Source organism: Drosophila sechellia, chromosome 3L (genome assembly GCF_004382195.2).
Source record: "Drosophila sechellia strain sech25 chromosome 3L, ASM438219v1, whole genome shotgun sequence".
Lineage (NCBI taxonomy): Eukaryota > Metazoa > Arthropoda > Insecta > Diptera > Drosophilidae > Drosophila > Drosophila sechellia.
In genome coordinates, this window is record NC_045951.1 from 10,933,015 (window position 1) to 10,945,637 (window position 12,623).

The window sequence follows — 12,623 nt, forward strand, 5'->3', positions numbered from 1 at the left end:
TTAAAGATATATATCTTTGATTAACAAACATTGCATTTCATATAGATTTATTTATTTTAAAACTCACTACAGAAAATTGTCTGTGCATTCTGTCAAGTGTCTGCTGTAAATGTTTGCTAACAGCAGAAGTCTGCGCACCCGCTGCTGTTACTTGCGTGGGGGCAGAACTGTTGATGGTGCTCTCCCGCTTTCGCAAAACAGCTGTTGGTTCAGCATTTCAAGTTAAAGAACAATATTCTTTCGAAAGCGAATTAAACATTAATTGAAGCCTGTAAATTAAATAATATTTGATTTGGAATTATAAAAGAAAATAATTTCTCCAGACAAGAACAAAACGAAATGTATTTCATTTAATAATTGAATTAATTTATTCAAAAATTGAACACTTTGCACTTGGTAAAAAAGCTTATAATTAACTTAAGGCTGCAACAGATTCATCGAAGTATCCTAAAGCTATCGATCCCAAAGTAGTATGTAAAATCATCAGAAATAGAAGGCCGATGCCGCAATTCCATCAACATAAATTGTTCATTGCAGTTCTTTGGATTGGCCGATATGGCAGTTTGATAAAGAGTACGACTTAAATTAGCTACCCTATGGATCGATGAAGGAAATCATGATGTAACGCGTGCCATTGGTCACTAGCAGCCCCTCGTGGTAGTGGGTCAGTCGCCCCGGGTGCATCAGCATCCATCCCTTCTTCGTATCGGTCACGGAGCAGTTGTACCGAATAAATCGACAGCCACCGCCCTGATAGTCAATACCCGCCCGGTTCATCGCAATGTTGATGGTGTACGTGGAGGAGTCGTGGTGGGGTCGCAGAGATGGCTGTTCATCCGGCCGATAACGCACCATGAAGTTCATCAGTGCGCGTGGAGGCTACGAATTAGTGAGAATGTTAATACAAATTCCTCTCAAAATGATAATTCTTTAACTCACATTGTGGAAGTAACCGGTGAAGGCGCGCTCCTGCAGCGGACGAACGAACAGTTGGAGAAATTTGAGGTAGAGCCGTTCCAGGCCCACCTGCTTCATGTGGATGTCCCTGGTGGGCACCGCCTCGTATCCGCCCTCCAGCCGATTGTCGCTGTTGCTGCCGTCCGACCAGCCGTTGTGCGCCTCCATGATGGCCACCAAATCGTCGCAGAACGCGTCCGACACGATCTGGAACCAATAGACATCCGGGCACGGCTGCTGTATCTTGTTGCTCTCGTTCAGCTGGAGTGAGTAGTTCGGGTGTATGTACTTCTCCGTCCAGTCGACCTCGTTGCTAAACAACGTATAGAAGTCCGGACGTGTCACCGTCGTGTTGAAGTCATCGGCGTTGACCAAGTGGCCGAATATGCGCAGATTGCTGGCGTACATGAAGATACCCTGGACAGAAGAGTGGACACATTAGTATATTAACCAATTGAACACGATGTTCGTTCAAACACTTACCGCATTCCGTAGTGACTCGCACATGGCCATGTCGGGATCGAATTCCTTGTGCTTGAAGGAGATGGCATCGAAGGCGGTTTTCTTCACCAGATATATGCTCGTTACATGGGGCACGTTGAACATTCCACTGCAAATGATGGATGAGTTAGTCAAAACAGTTTGAGCGATAAAGTCGAGAGCGGAATGATCTCGATGTCCAGCGGATTTGCAACAATGTTGCGAAAATGGAAAGTGACGTCGCACCGCCGAATGCCCCACCAACTAGATTCACTTAATTCAATAAAAAACGCTCACATTAGAGCGAAGTGGATGGCGTTCTGTTTGGATGTCGACAGTGCAGTTTGAAAACAACATTCACCGCAGGCGATCGGAATCGCAATCTCGGCTCGACAATAATGCCTCGTGGCATCTGTAATCTTCATCGGATCGTGCTCCTCTGCCTATGCTTTTTGATTTTCGGCGATCTCATCTACATAGCCGCCCAAAGTAAGCGATCTAAGCTATATTAATTAGGCTAAACATTTGATATTTTTACAGGAAGCACTGCGGGAAAGACGGAGCGTCGCAACTACACGGGCAAAAAACCCGTGGTCATCCAGCACCGATCACAGGATGCAGTTAACTATTATGATCATGAAAATGTGAGTGGCTCAAGGATAAAATACATTTGATTTCTAAATAAATACGTGTAATAATATTTTTCAGGGCGCCAAGATCATAAAGTCTTCGCATTTCGAATTGGATTACACCCTGGGACGCAAGATCACTTTCTTTTGCATGGCTCAAGGTGAGAGTTAGTTAGAAGAAGTAACCAGATACCAACATTTTTGATATTAGGCAATCCTCGACCGACCATTACCTGGTTTAAGGATGGCGCAGAACTCTACCAGCACCGATTCTTTCAGGTACACGAATCTCATATAGAAGCGAATATTGTTAAATCCAAAATGGAAATCGATCCAACCACCCAAATGGATGCTGGTAAGTTTATTATTAAATGTATATTTGTTTTAAATGAATATATTATTACCATTCTTTTCAGGTTTCTACGAGTGTCAAGCGGACAATATCTACGCCATCGATCGTCGAGGTTTTCGCACGGACTACGTTATGGTTAACTTTTAAAAAAAACCCACTTTTCACCCATTACGAAACAGTAAAGCTGAGATCTAACTATAAACTACAATGCTTTCAATACAATTAAATAAAAATATTTAAAAATACATTTTTGCGTTTCGGATTATGGAAATTTTAAGTCTATTTCAATCCGACCTTTCTGCTTCCTCGTGTGCATCCATGTGAGTATCTGTGAGTGCCAAAGTACATAGGTGTGTGTGCGCACAAAGCCGACAAATTGACTCAATTACCCAATTCAAGTGATTTTTTTGCATTTATTTTATTAAAATGTGTGAAAGCAAACAGAGGCTTTTTCGTTCTAAAGTGTTGAGTGCTCTATAGCCTTCAAAAAGGCACAGTGGAACAAATAAACATTAAGCAATTCAAAAAATGCTTCTTTAAAATAGAATAACCTTTTTTTGAATCGATGTGCTTCTTGCACTATGTAGTATTGAATGTAATCGAAATCAATCCCATTCTATCTACAATATAAAATAGTTATATTATATAGATACTTTTATATGCATATTGGGGAAAATATTTGAAAATCACAATCCAGTTCCTTTAACTACTTTCCCTGAAGCGTACTATCGTGCCATTGCCACTGTAAACTAGACCGAATCCCAGCAAGACACATGGAAAGGGGTGCCATGGCCTACGATGGTATATCGCGAGCGATATCAGCAAGCGTCCAAATCAAATCTAGCTAGGGAATTGAGTGAAATGTGGAAATGCGGCGATGAGAAATGTGAACCCAGAATGAAAAAGCCGCGAGCGGCGAATTTCGAGAGCAAACCAAACGGTTTAAATCCGCCGGACAATTGTGGCAAATTAGATGAGCTGCGCAGAGTGGTGCAGCTTCTGGTCGAGTGGATCAGTCACCGATCAAACGAGATTCGCACAGCAACGCCAGCAGCAGCAGCAGCAGAAAAATATAGCGATAGTGATCATCTCCGACAGCAGCATTATCCATTATCCGGAGAGTCATGCAGGTTAAGTGCCTGATCGTCTGCCTCGCATTGGGGCTATTAATGCTGGCCACGCCCATTTGCGAGGCGCGCCGAGGGCGTGGACGTGGACGAACCAAGTCCAGGGTGCAGATCGGACTGCCAATTACCGGAAAATATCGCGATCCGGAGTCCGATCAGTACTACAACAACAATAATGTGAGTGAAGGGAAAATTTGCTGGAGTTCTATATTAATTACTGCACGTTTTAGGGCGCCAAAATCCTTCAAGCCTCCCACTTCGATCTTGAGTACGTTCTGGGCCACAAGATCGCGTTTTTGTGCGTGGCCAAGGGCAATCCCCGACCCCATATCACCTGGTACAAGGACGGAGCGGAGATCTATCAGCACCTCTATATGCACGTCCACGAATGGCGCATCGGCGACGACAAGGTCAAGTCGAAGATCGAGATTGACCCTGCCACACAGATGGACGCTGGACTCTACGAGTGCACCGCCGACAACATGTACTCCATCGATCGGCGCAGTTTTAAGACGGATTTCTCCATTGCCTTCGACTGATCGCAACAAAGCCATTATCAATCTTATTATTTCAATTTTGTTGCACTTGGCAAAAAATAAAAAATAAATTTGAAGGATTTCTTTGTGGAATATAGCCTTAATTTAAAGATAAATCTTTTATAAAGAAAATCTCGTTTGAAAATGGAATTAAATACTGTATCTACAAACTAAAGAAAGTTTTCCTACCTTTCAGTTATGAGAATATAAACCCTACAGCTTGCACTTACATAAGTTCCCGCTTCACAATGTCCACGTAGTCGTGCGACCTGGCATAGTAGCCTCCCTCGGAAAGAGCGCCCCAAAAGTTGCTCCACAGCTCCTTGTGCTTGGAGAAAATCGGAGCCACAAATTGCCTGCAAGGATATCAATATAGTTATATGGAGGAAAGGGATTAAGTAGGCCTTGACCTACTTGTTCAGCCTGAGCAGCTCCCGTAGAACCTCGCTATCGTCGATGTGCGCATCTGCATCCACGAAGAATATATAATCACTCTGGTGGAGTCGAGCCTTGTCCCTGGAATGAATAAAGCCACAGTTCTTCAATACAAACTTCGATATGATATGCTATGAAATAATTAATAATTAATCATATCAATTAATTTTAAAATAATTAGTTATGAAACTTACAGGGCCAACTGCCTGCCTTGGCGTTCATCCAACTCGTCAGTGGAGAGAGCAAACTTGGCAGTAGCATACTCTTTGCCATATTTGTTAACAAACGACTTGATGTCATCGTCGTGAAATGCAATATTGCTGTAGATGAGCAAGTGGAGTTTTTTCTTGGGATAGTTTAGGCTCTCGATGCCCTCAAGAAACTGGTCAAAGAAGGGTACGGGTTGCGTGACCATCAGCGCTAGTGAAATCACAGGTAGGTTTGTCTCCTAGAAAATATATTGTATATTTAATATAAGCATGTGTATAAGCATATTTAAAGTAACTTACTTCCAAGTCCAATAGATTTTCCTGACACAAAAGGCAGACGCCATTAAAAGTCCTGGCCAAATAATTGCCATATGCATTCAGATCCACTTTGCTAAGTCCATTGCCATGGATGATGGCTGGCGTCGTCATGAAATCCACGTTCTGCAAAACGCCCTGATTGCTCTCGAGATCCACTTTAAGCTTCACATCGTTCTTGGCACCATGTAGGTTTTGGAATAGGCGCGATTGTACGTCCAGCTTTAAGCCCAGCTTGGTGCGTTTGGTCTCGTCGAGGAAGATCTTTGTAAAATATAGCTGATCATCGGCAGTGTCTTCAATTGGATCCTCCAGCAGAGCGAAAACTTGTGGTGCATAACCAATGAAGGCGCCCGAATTGAGGAATCGCGAGGCCTTGCCCTCCACTTCGGGATAGTCATTGGCCAGACTCTTGTCGGGCCAGCAGTATTTCTCGGCGGAGAAGAGTATCCTGGCACCAGCCTCCTTGAATTTCTCAAAGATCTCATCCAGGGTGGTGGTGATAATCACATCGTAGCTAAAAAGTACACCTTTATTATTAATAAATCCTTTGATTTTTTTATTGAACTTCAAACCTGTCTGTGAAGAGTATGATTGTGTCGGGTTCATTTTTATACGGAGCTATAGCTTCGCGCAGAAGATTAAGCTTGAATCCGCCGCCGGGCTTTTGCATATCTCCTCCTTTCCATTCCTCTCCCAAGCCAAGGGTGGTCACCTTTTAGAGATTAAATATTATATTAAAATCTAACCAGTGATCTAAATAAATCACTGACAACAAACTGGACTAACAAGCTACCTAAAATCTATAAATATTATATATACCATATACAAAGCACCCAAAAATATATAAAAATCTAAAAGAAATCATATCTTTTCCATTAAAGGAAAGCAAATCACAAACATCATTCATATAGCAACGCTGCGGGATTAAATATCTTGGGTCGCACAGTTCTTTAAATACAAACAAAAATGTACATATATAAAAATTCAAAGCAAAAGGGGAGAGATCAGGTTCAATCCATAAAAAAAGCCGGCTAAGCGAGCTTATCAGCACATTTTGTTGTCGTGCACATATATTTTTTTGAACAACAAAATATCTAAGCCGGCCGACAATACAAAAAGTGTCACCGATAAGCGAAATCTCCCACCGACTTGTAGTGTAGAAAGTTCTAAGCTATCAATAGACCGGGATCCAATCCCAATGTATTGTGCTAATTACCACCGGCGACTGCACCGAATCTCGAATCTCCTTGGCGTACGTGATTTCAACATGTGTGCACTATATGTTGACTAAATGTTGTCGTTGCCCCGCAATGTCCAGCAGCCAATCTCGGTGTTCCACATCAGAAAATCGGACGCCAACGCCGGATGCTCGGGTAGCGGCGAACCGGCACAGATATATAGCTAGTATACTATATGCTAACCAGACATTTTAATAATACAATGTTGCCTAAGTGTGCCAAGCCGCCGGGCAAGTCTTGAATCTTCTAAGACAATACAAGCAAACTGACATATCGCCCAGTTCTTATCTATCATAAATGCTATGTTCTAGCTTATATACCAGTTTTTATGGAAATTCGATTGTCTGAGAGTGTCGTCACATTAGGAATTCATCAATAAAAACAATCAAAACTCATTTGCATATGAAGAGTTGTTCGCAGATGTTCTATTAAACATACAAGTTTGCCAAAAGTATATGCATAACTGTATTTAATGTTCTCTAATTTTTATCCCAGATGGTGGCATGTTTTTCTTGATGAACTGTCAAGTTTCTAGGTTCTAACCGCTTTATAATTCTTTTTCCAACGCTTCTCCGCAAACCACAATATCTAAATATAGCAGATCATAGATTTTAGATAGTCAGTGTAAAACAATTTCTTGTCTTGACTTTCAAATGCTCTAATTAATACGAATCCTACATTTAATAGTCTCACCTCAATATCGTAGACGCGTGCAGATCGAATATATCTAGTATAGCCATCGGTGGGTTCAGTGGCCACAGTGAACACTTTGATTTTGTCTGTAAATTAAGATCAAGTTATATATATATATATGTATGAATCAATAGTAATCAATCACTTTTTGATTATTTTTAATTAAATTAAGTTAACTTAAATTTAATAGTTTCTAATATGGCTCGTTGAACTTGCGTAAGCTCTACTGTATTCTAGTTTTGGGTTCTAATACAACAATAGAATATAATAATAATAACAATAGAATACAACAAGATTATATTGTATTGTCTGAAAGTCATTAAATTATAACGACTAAATGTTAGACAACAAGTTGAGCTTGTTTAAAGCAGTTTAATTTCTGAATGTGTAAACGAACTTGCTGTTTGAGAACCATTTTGTATCTTTCATCTCAGATGCAGATGCATCTGAACACTTGAATCTGCATCTGTGCTCCGTTTCCGAGCAATTCCAGAGTAAACGACCGCAGCATCAAAGCGAAACGAAAACAAAAGCAAATTAAAAGGCAAGGAGAGATGTGTGGGATGGTATATGGATCATAAACAAATTCTCTGAGCTATGTACTGCACATACACAGAAAAAAGTAAGGGGAAACTACATTGAAATAGGCATTTCAATTTCACACTTTTTATGTTTTGAGCGAGAAAAGGATGCTCTAGTTTCTTATCAAGAATGATAAGAAAAACCATCGCATCATATCCCTTTTTATCTCTGTGCATTTGTGGCATAAGTACGGCAGTGGAATGCACTTAAGATCGGAAAATATGAAAACATGAATGCAATATAATTTTCTATGGCTGCTGATGAACGCATTCTAGTTAGAAATTAAAATCAAACCATTCCAATTGGACTCGGCGTCTCCTTGCGACGTCACGGCCAGCAGCAACAACAACAAGGCGCTTTGTTGTATTCTCATGATGCTGGACAACTACCTCTAGCTCTCTCTCTCTCACTCGCACACACAGTGATGCACTCGCTATCGGTGGTTAACAATTTTTATAGAGAACAGTACGTTATACTAGTTGCATTTTTTTGTAATAAATGCTAAGGAAATCAAAACACTTTCCGCTCCACAAAATATTGGGAGTCCCACCCGCAAGAAACTCAGAAACGCGAATAACAAATGTGTGGCCGCGGCTAGGCCGTTAAAAAATATCGCCTGAAAAAAAGAGCCTAAAAAATCCATCAATCCCAAAGTCAGCTGTTGTGAAATAGGCCTCTCACACTGTTTTTTTTTTATTATTAAATGTTTCTAGACTAAATGAAAAATAAAGTTAAAAGGTTATTTTATAAGTTATTTAAATATTGATAAGAAAAGTAAAAAAAAGTACTTCACACCAAATTAATGTCAGCTGGTGTGAAATATTGCTTCCAGAATGTTTTTGTATCAGATTTTTGTATACTAAATAAAATATATAAATGTAGTTTCATTTTGTTAGTAATCTTAGTTTAGATTAAAAGCAACAAAAATCGCATATTAAAAAATATCCCATACTTTCGAACCCAATCTAAATGGAAAATACAACCGTATCTTCGCCGAACTACTTTAAATTTATTTAGGAAAATATTCAAGCGCATACTGTTTTTAAATGTGGGTGTTTCTAGAGTGAGTTCACATAGTGCAGTATGCGTGTGTGTCTATGTACAATTAACTGGGCTAAAGAAACAAAAACGCGTGTCCGTTCGGTCCGCTCGCTTCGCCATCGCACCATATAAATTGAGCACATATATTGTGTATGTATATATTGTCTCATTGAACAGGTCGTATCAAAAATAAATGGCAGAACCCAAAACGAACTCAAACCGATCAAAATATTCGAAATCTTCGTCCCAGAGAGGTGGTGGTATCAGTTCCAGATGACAGACTTGCACTCGCAGTTTGGACCATAGTCTACAGCATGCCGAAGCCCTTCGAGTAGTTGATGGCCTTCATCAGGCGCTCCTCCAGCTTCTCGCGGCTGCTGTACTCGGGCAGGAGCAGTACGTTGAAGCAGGTGTGCGATGTGGGCAGACGGTCGCTATCCGGACCGTGACGCGTGATTAGCAGACGCAGGCATTTCAGGCCGCCAACCGGAACACGCGCCGATCCCGTCGTGAATTCGAGCAGCTTGTGCTTGTCCTCGCTGGGCATCGCATGCACTATGCTCCAGAAGTCCTGGATGTACTGGCTATTCTCCGTGTAGCCGCCCTCGTACACAGTGGAGTTTTCCAGTTCCACAAAGTCGAATTCCTGCCGAAGGTTTCAGAGTTCAACAATCGAATGTATTTCCTTAATTGAATATAGCTAGCTACTCACCCGACTGCCGCAGACCAGCATCTCGATCTCCTCTGGCCGGAAGAGCAGCTTCAGTGGCGATTCGTCCGTGACCATTTCGAAGCCCTTGCGGAAGGCATTGAACTGCTGCTCGATATTCGTGTTGAGCAGGAAGTCACTGTACAAGTTGACAAACAGCTCCTTGTTGTGCTGCCCCACCAGCACATCCTGGCCGTTCGGCAGCAGTTCGTGCTCTACCACATCACCGAAAACATCGCTGTAGCTGATCTTGAAGGTCTGTTCGAATACCTCCTCCATATCCTGGCCCTGGTAGTGCAGCATGGACTTCAGATTCTTGTACAGCGTCGGACTCCAGTCGCTGAGGTCGGCGAACGTGCCGCGATAGCCTATCAACTTGCGGTAGACCACCATGGGGAAGTTTACGGCCAGGGTGACGTTGTTATAGATCGCGAGGCCAATAATTATACCAATCAGAGTGAACTGGGCTCCGTTCTCAAATGGTGTGGCATTGAACCTGCATATGGATATATATAGTTCAACTGAACAGACATATCCCAATTGAATACCCACCACATATTGTTGGTCTCCTCCTGCTGTATAAACATTCCAAAAGCCGGGTTGAATATCTCCTCCACGATTAGCTGGAAGAACTCTTTGGATACGCCGCCTTCGTCGATCCCCTGCTCGCCGACAAACTCCACCACCAACTGCTTCTTGAGATCCTTCGGATTGCTCATGGCCACCATTTCCAGCTAGGGAATTAAACGTGTATTAATGACACCTGTTAACTAGGACACTAAAAACCATTTGTACACACCCCAATGAGCGCGTCGTTGATGAGGTGGTCCCTTCGCACCGTCAGCTTAAGATCCGGCCGAGGAGTATCTTCCTGTCCTACCTGGCCCATATTGTTGAGGATGGAGTGAAGGGAGGAGTAGCGCTCGCTATACATCCTCATTCGGCTGTCATAGTACAAGGCATCCACTTTGGTTGACGGCGTGAGGATAAAGGCATACAGCATGAACGAAAAGTAGTTTGCGTGACCGGAACCAATCTCGCTCTCCATGGCTAACGTCTTGTAGGACAGGTAGTCGTGGTGCATCTGAATGTTTTCACTGAGCGCCTCGTTGTAGAACTCCTCAAGTGGTATCAGTGGTTTCCGGCAATCGATTGACGACACCTGCAGCTCCTTCTCAAACTGATCCTCGGCGAATTTGGGCATGTGCGGCTCCAACAAAGAGTTGTAGGCGAATAGGTCGTCCTCCACTACTGCGCTGCCAGATGCGGTCGCCGCTTCCGCTCGATCCTCCAGCGGCACCCGACACGACGGTCGTTCCAGCTCGCTAGCCAGAATGTTCGCGTAGAAGACAATCTATCACATTGAAGTTAACCAAAATGCATTACAAGCCATATTGCATAATAAACCCCACAATTACCTTCAAAACTTTGGTGACACTGATTATGGTTTCGTTCTCGCGCATGGATTCCTCGTCCAAAAGCACCTGTAGAGTAATTTGCTGCTGGCAGGCTGCGATCAACGAATGCAGCTGATCCGAACAATGAGCCGCCCAGATCCTGGCCAGGCGCGTCTGTGCCGGCACTGGCATGGCGGACGCCGCGTGACACAACTTTGGCAGCACCCTGTCCAGATAGTCCATGTCTACCACACTGTTCTTGGCTAAAGGGAAATGAGAAAAGCTGTAACTTGAAGAACTCCAGGCATACAATTGAAAAACTCACTATTCGTGGCTAGATCAAAGCAGATGACCAGACAGTGAGTGACCCTTTCCCAATCCGTACGCATGTAGATCACCCAGTCAGACAGCTGAATAACGCTGCTGGTAAGCTTCTCCGTGATAGCTCGTATTTGACAGCCAAAAAGGAGACTCTGCACTCGTCGCAAACCGGGCAGATCCACGAGCGTGTCGCTGCTTTGGGATGAGTACACATCATCGTCCTCTTCTTCGACTTCTGCAGAAGCAGTGGCGTTAGCCAACGATTCTGATTCTTCGTCCACCTGTTGTGTACTGTCTTCGTCCTTATCGTGTTCCCCTTCCAAAGTTCGTAGCTGCTCCTTGTTTAAAGCCCCCGATGAATTGGCCAGCAGCTCCTGGAGACTACTAGAAGCCGCTGGTTCTGCGCTGCGAATGAAGCTCTTGCCCAGTCTATCTACGCTGGAGAACACAACGCCGATTGCGTGGCAAATCCTGTCGTAACTGTCAGCCGCCCTACATTCCTCATATAGCGCTATCAGACTGTTGGCATCCAAGCTGTGGACTGGCGCCAGGGTGGGTGTACAAGGTTCCGAGTCGCCGGACGAGTGTTCAGCGCCGGCGATATCCAGTTGCGGCACACTCTGGGCAAGATACGGACTGGATACGGGCACTACAACGGCAGCTGGCGTGGACTGCGATTGTCTGCTGGTTGTCGTGGTGGTGCTGGCTGAGGTAATTGTGCTTGTCGAGCTGCCGCTGCTACTGCTGCTGCTGTCGTTCGGTGAAAGCATGTCCACATCCTGGGGGCTAAAATAGGGAAAAGTTGAATGGAAAGATAGTATAGAAAACCTTATCGGTGGTCTGGAAACTTTACTACATTGTTTCATTTGTTAAGAGAACTCTTACCTGCTGGTCTCCGATGTGAACGACTCGCAGAGCTGTGCATCCTGTGAAAAGAGCTGCAGAGCTCGGGCGGCCACCTCGTTGGGCGTCATGGGCGCCACCTTGCCGCTGGAGGCGCAATTGGCATTGCTGCAGTTGGCGTTCCCACAGCCGGATTGTAGTTGGTGGAAGTATCGCTTGATTAGGCTGCGCACCGCCGAACGCTTCATTTCGGGCGTGGCCCGCCCGCCCACCGCTCCAGCTGCAGATCCTGATGCACTGTTGGGGGTCAAAACAAAATCTGATTTAATACGCCACAACTTAAGTAGTTGAAGTTATTCACCTGGAAACATCTGGCAGATGCTGATCATCCTCGCGACCCCCGCCTCCGTTCATCTTCGCTGAAATCTGCGCTCTTTACGCCTCCACCGCCGCCGCTCTTTCTTCGTTTGCCGAAAGTGATTCTGCTTCACTCTCAAAACGTAAAGGGTGCAAAAAAAAATCGATGTTGATGTCCCTTTTCTGTGTCGCGGCTCCCTAAAATTCTTATGCTGCAGCTGCTCAGCCGCTGCCGTTGTCTCTGTTGCCCGCTCGTCGAGCGCTGAACGCCGACTTTCTTGCAGTCTGATAGCAATACTAGCAAGCTCGGTAATTCGTCAACGTTTTTAAAATTTTGACTCTAATAGCGTAAGTGTTTATGAATGAAGCAGGCAGCAACGAATATTGAAAATCATTCTA

General features: G+C 43.8%; 4 protein-coding genes across 4 annotated transcripts; 2 read left to right on the top strand and 2 right to left on the bottom strand.

The window, feature by feature from the left end:
• Positions 1 to 509: 509 nt before the first annotated feature.
• Positions 510 to 8,131, bottom strand: LOC6605245 (procollagen-lysine,2-oxoglutarate 5-dioxygenase). Its single transcript, XM_002030047.2, has 10 exons — positions 7,851 to 8,131; positions 6,975 to 7,060; positions 5,616 to 5,755; positions 5,026 to 5,557; positions 4,711 to 4,964; positions 4,496 to 4,597; positions 4,312 to 4,437; positions 1,441 to 1,567; positions 940 to 1,374; positions 510 to 879 (listed from the first exon to the last, which is right to left on the bottom strand). Exons 1-10 carry the CDS (start codon positions 7,927 to 7,929, stop codon positions 595 to 597), a joined length of 2,166 nt encoding a protein of 721 aa, XP_002030083.1. The 5' UTR covers positions 7,930 to 8,131; the 3' UTR covers positions 510 to 594.
• LOC6605246 (immunoglobulin domain-containing protein oig-4) lies at positions 1,608 to 2,663 on the top strand. Its single transcript, XM_002030048.2, has 5 exons — positions 1,608 to 1,926; positions 1,978 to 2,081; positions 2,146 to 2,227; positions 2,278 to 2,421; positions 2,483 to 2,663. The coding sequence occupies exons 1-5, from the start codon at positions 1,836 to 1,838 to the stop codon at positions 2,563 to 2,565; spliced, it is 504 nt and encodes a 167-aa protein (XP_002030084.1). The 5' UTR covers positions 1,608 to 1,835; the 3' UTR covers positions 2,566 to 2,663.
• On the top strand, positions 3,402 to 4,161 carry LOC6605247 (immunoglobulin domain-containing protein oig-4). The gene is made up of 2 exons (XM_002030049.2): positions 3,402 to 3,722; positions 3,776 to 4,161. Exons 1-2 carry the CDS (start codon positions 3,543 to 3,545, stop codon positions 4,082 to 4,084), a joined length of 489 nt encoding a protein of 162 aa, XP_002030085.1. The 5' UTR covers positions 3,402 to 3,542; the 3' UTR covers positions 4,085 to 4,161.
• A 412-nt stretch (positions 8,132 to 8,543) lies between the features above and the next one.
• LOC6605248 (ubiquitin-protein ligase E3A) lies at positions 8,544 to 12,613 on the bottom strand. The gene is made up of 8 exons (XM_002030050.2): positions 12,229 to 12,613; positions 11,910 to 12,164; positions 11,029 to 11,810; positions 10,725 to 10,966; positions 10,106 to 10,660; positions 9,859 to 10,040; positions 9,310 to 9,802; positions 8,544 to 9,243 (listed from the first exon to the last, which is right to left on the bottom strand). The coding sequence occupies exons 1-8, from the start codon at positions 12,279 to 12,281 to the stop codon at positions 8,905 to 8,907; spliced, it is 2,901 nt and encodes a 966-aa protein (XP_002030086.1). The 5' UTR covers positions 12,282 to 12,613; the 3' UTR covers positions 8,544 to 8,904.
• Positions 12,614 to 12,623: the final 10 nt, after the last annotated feature.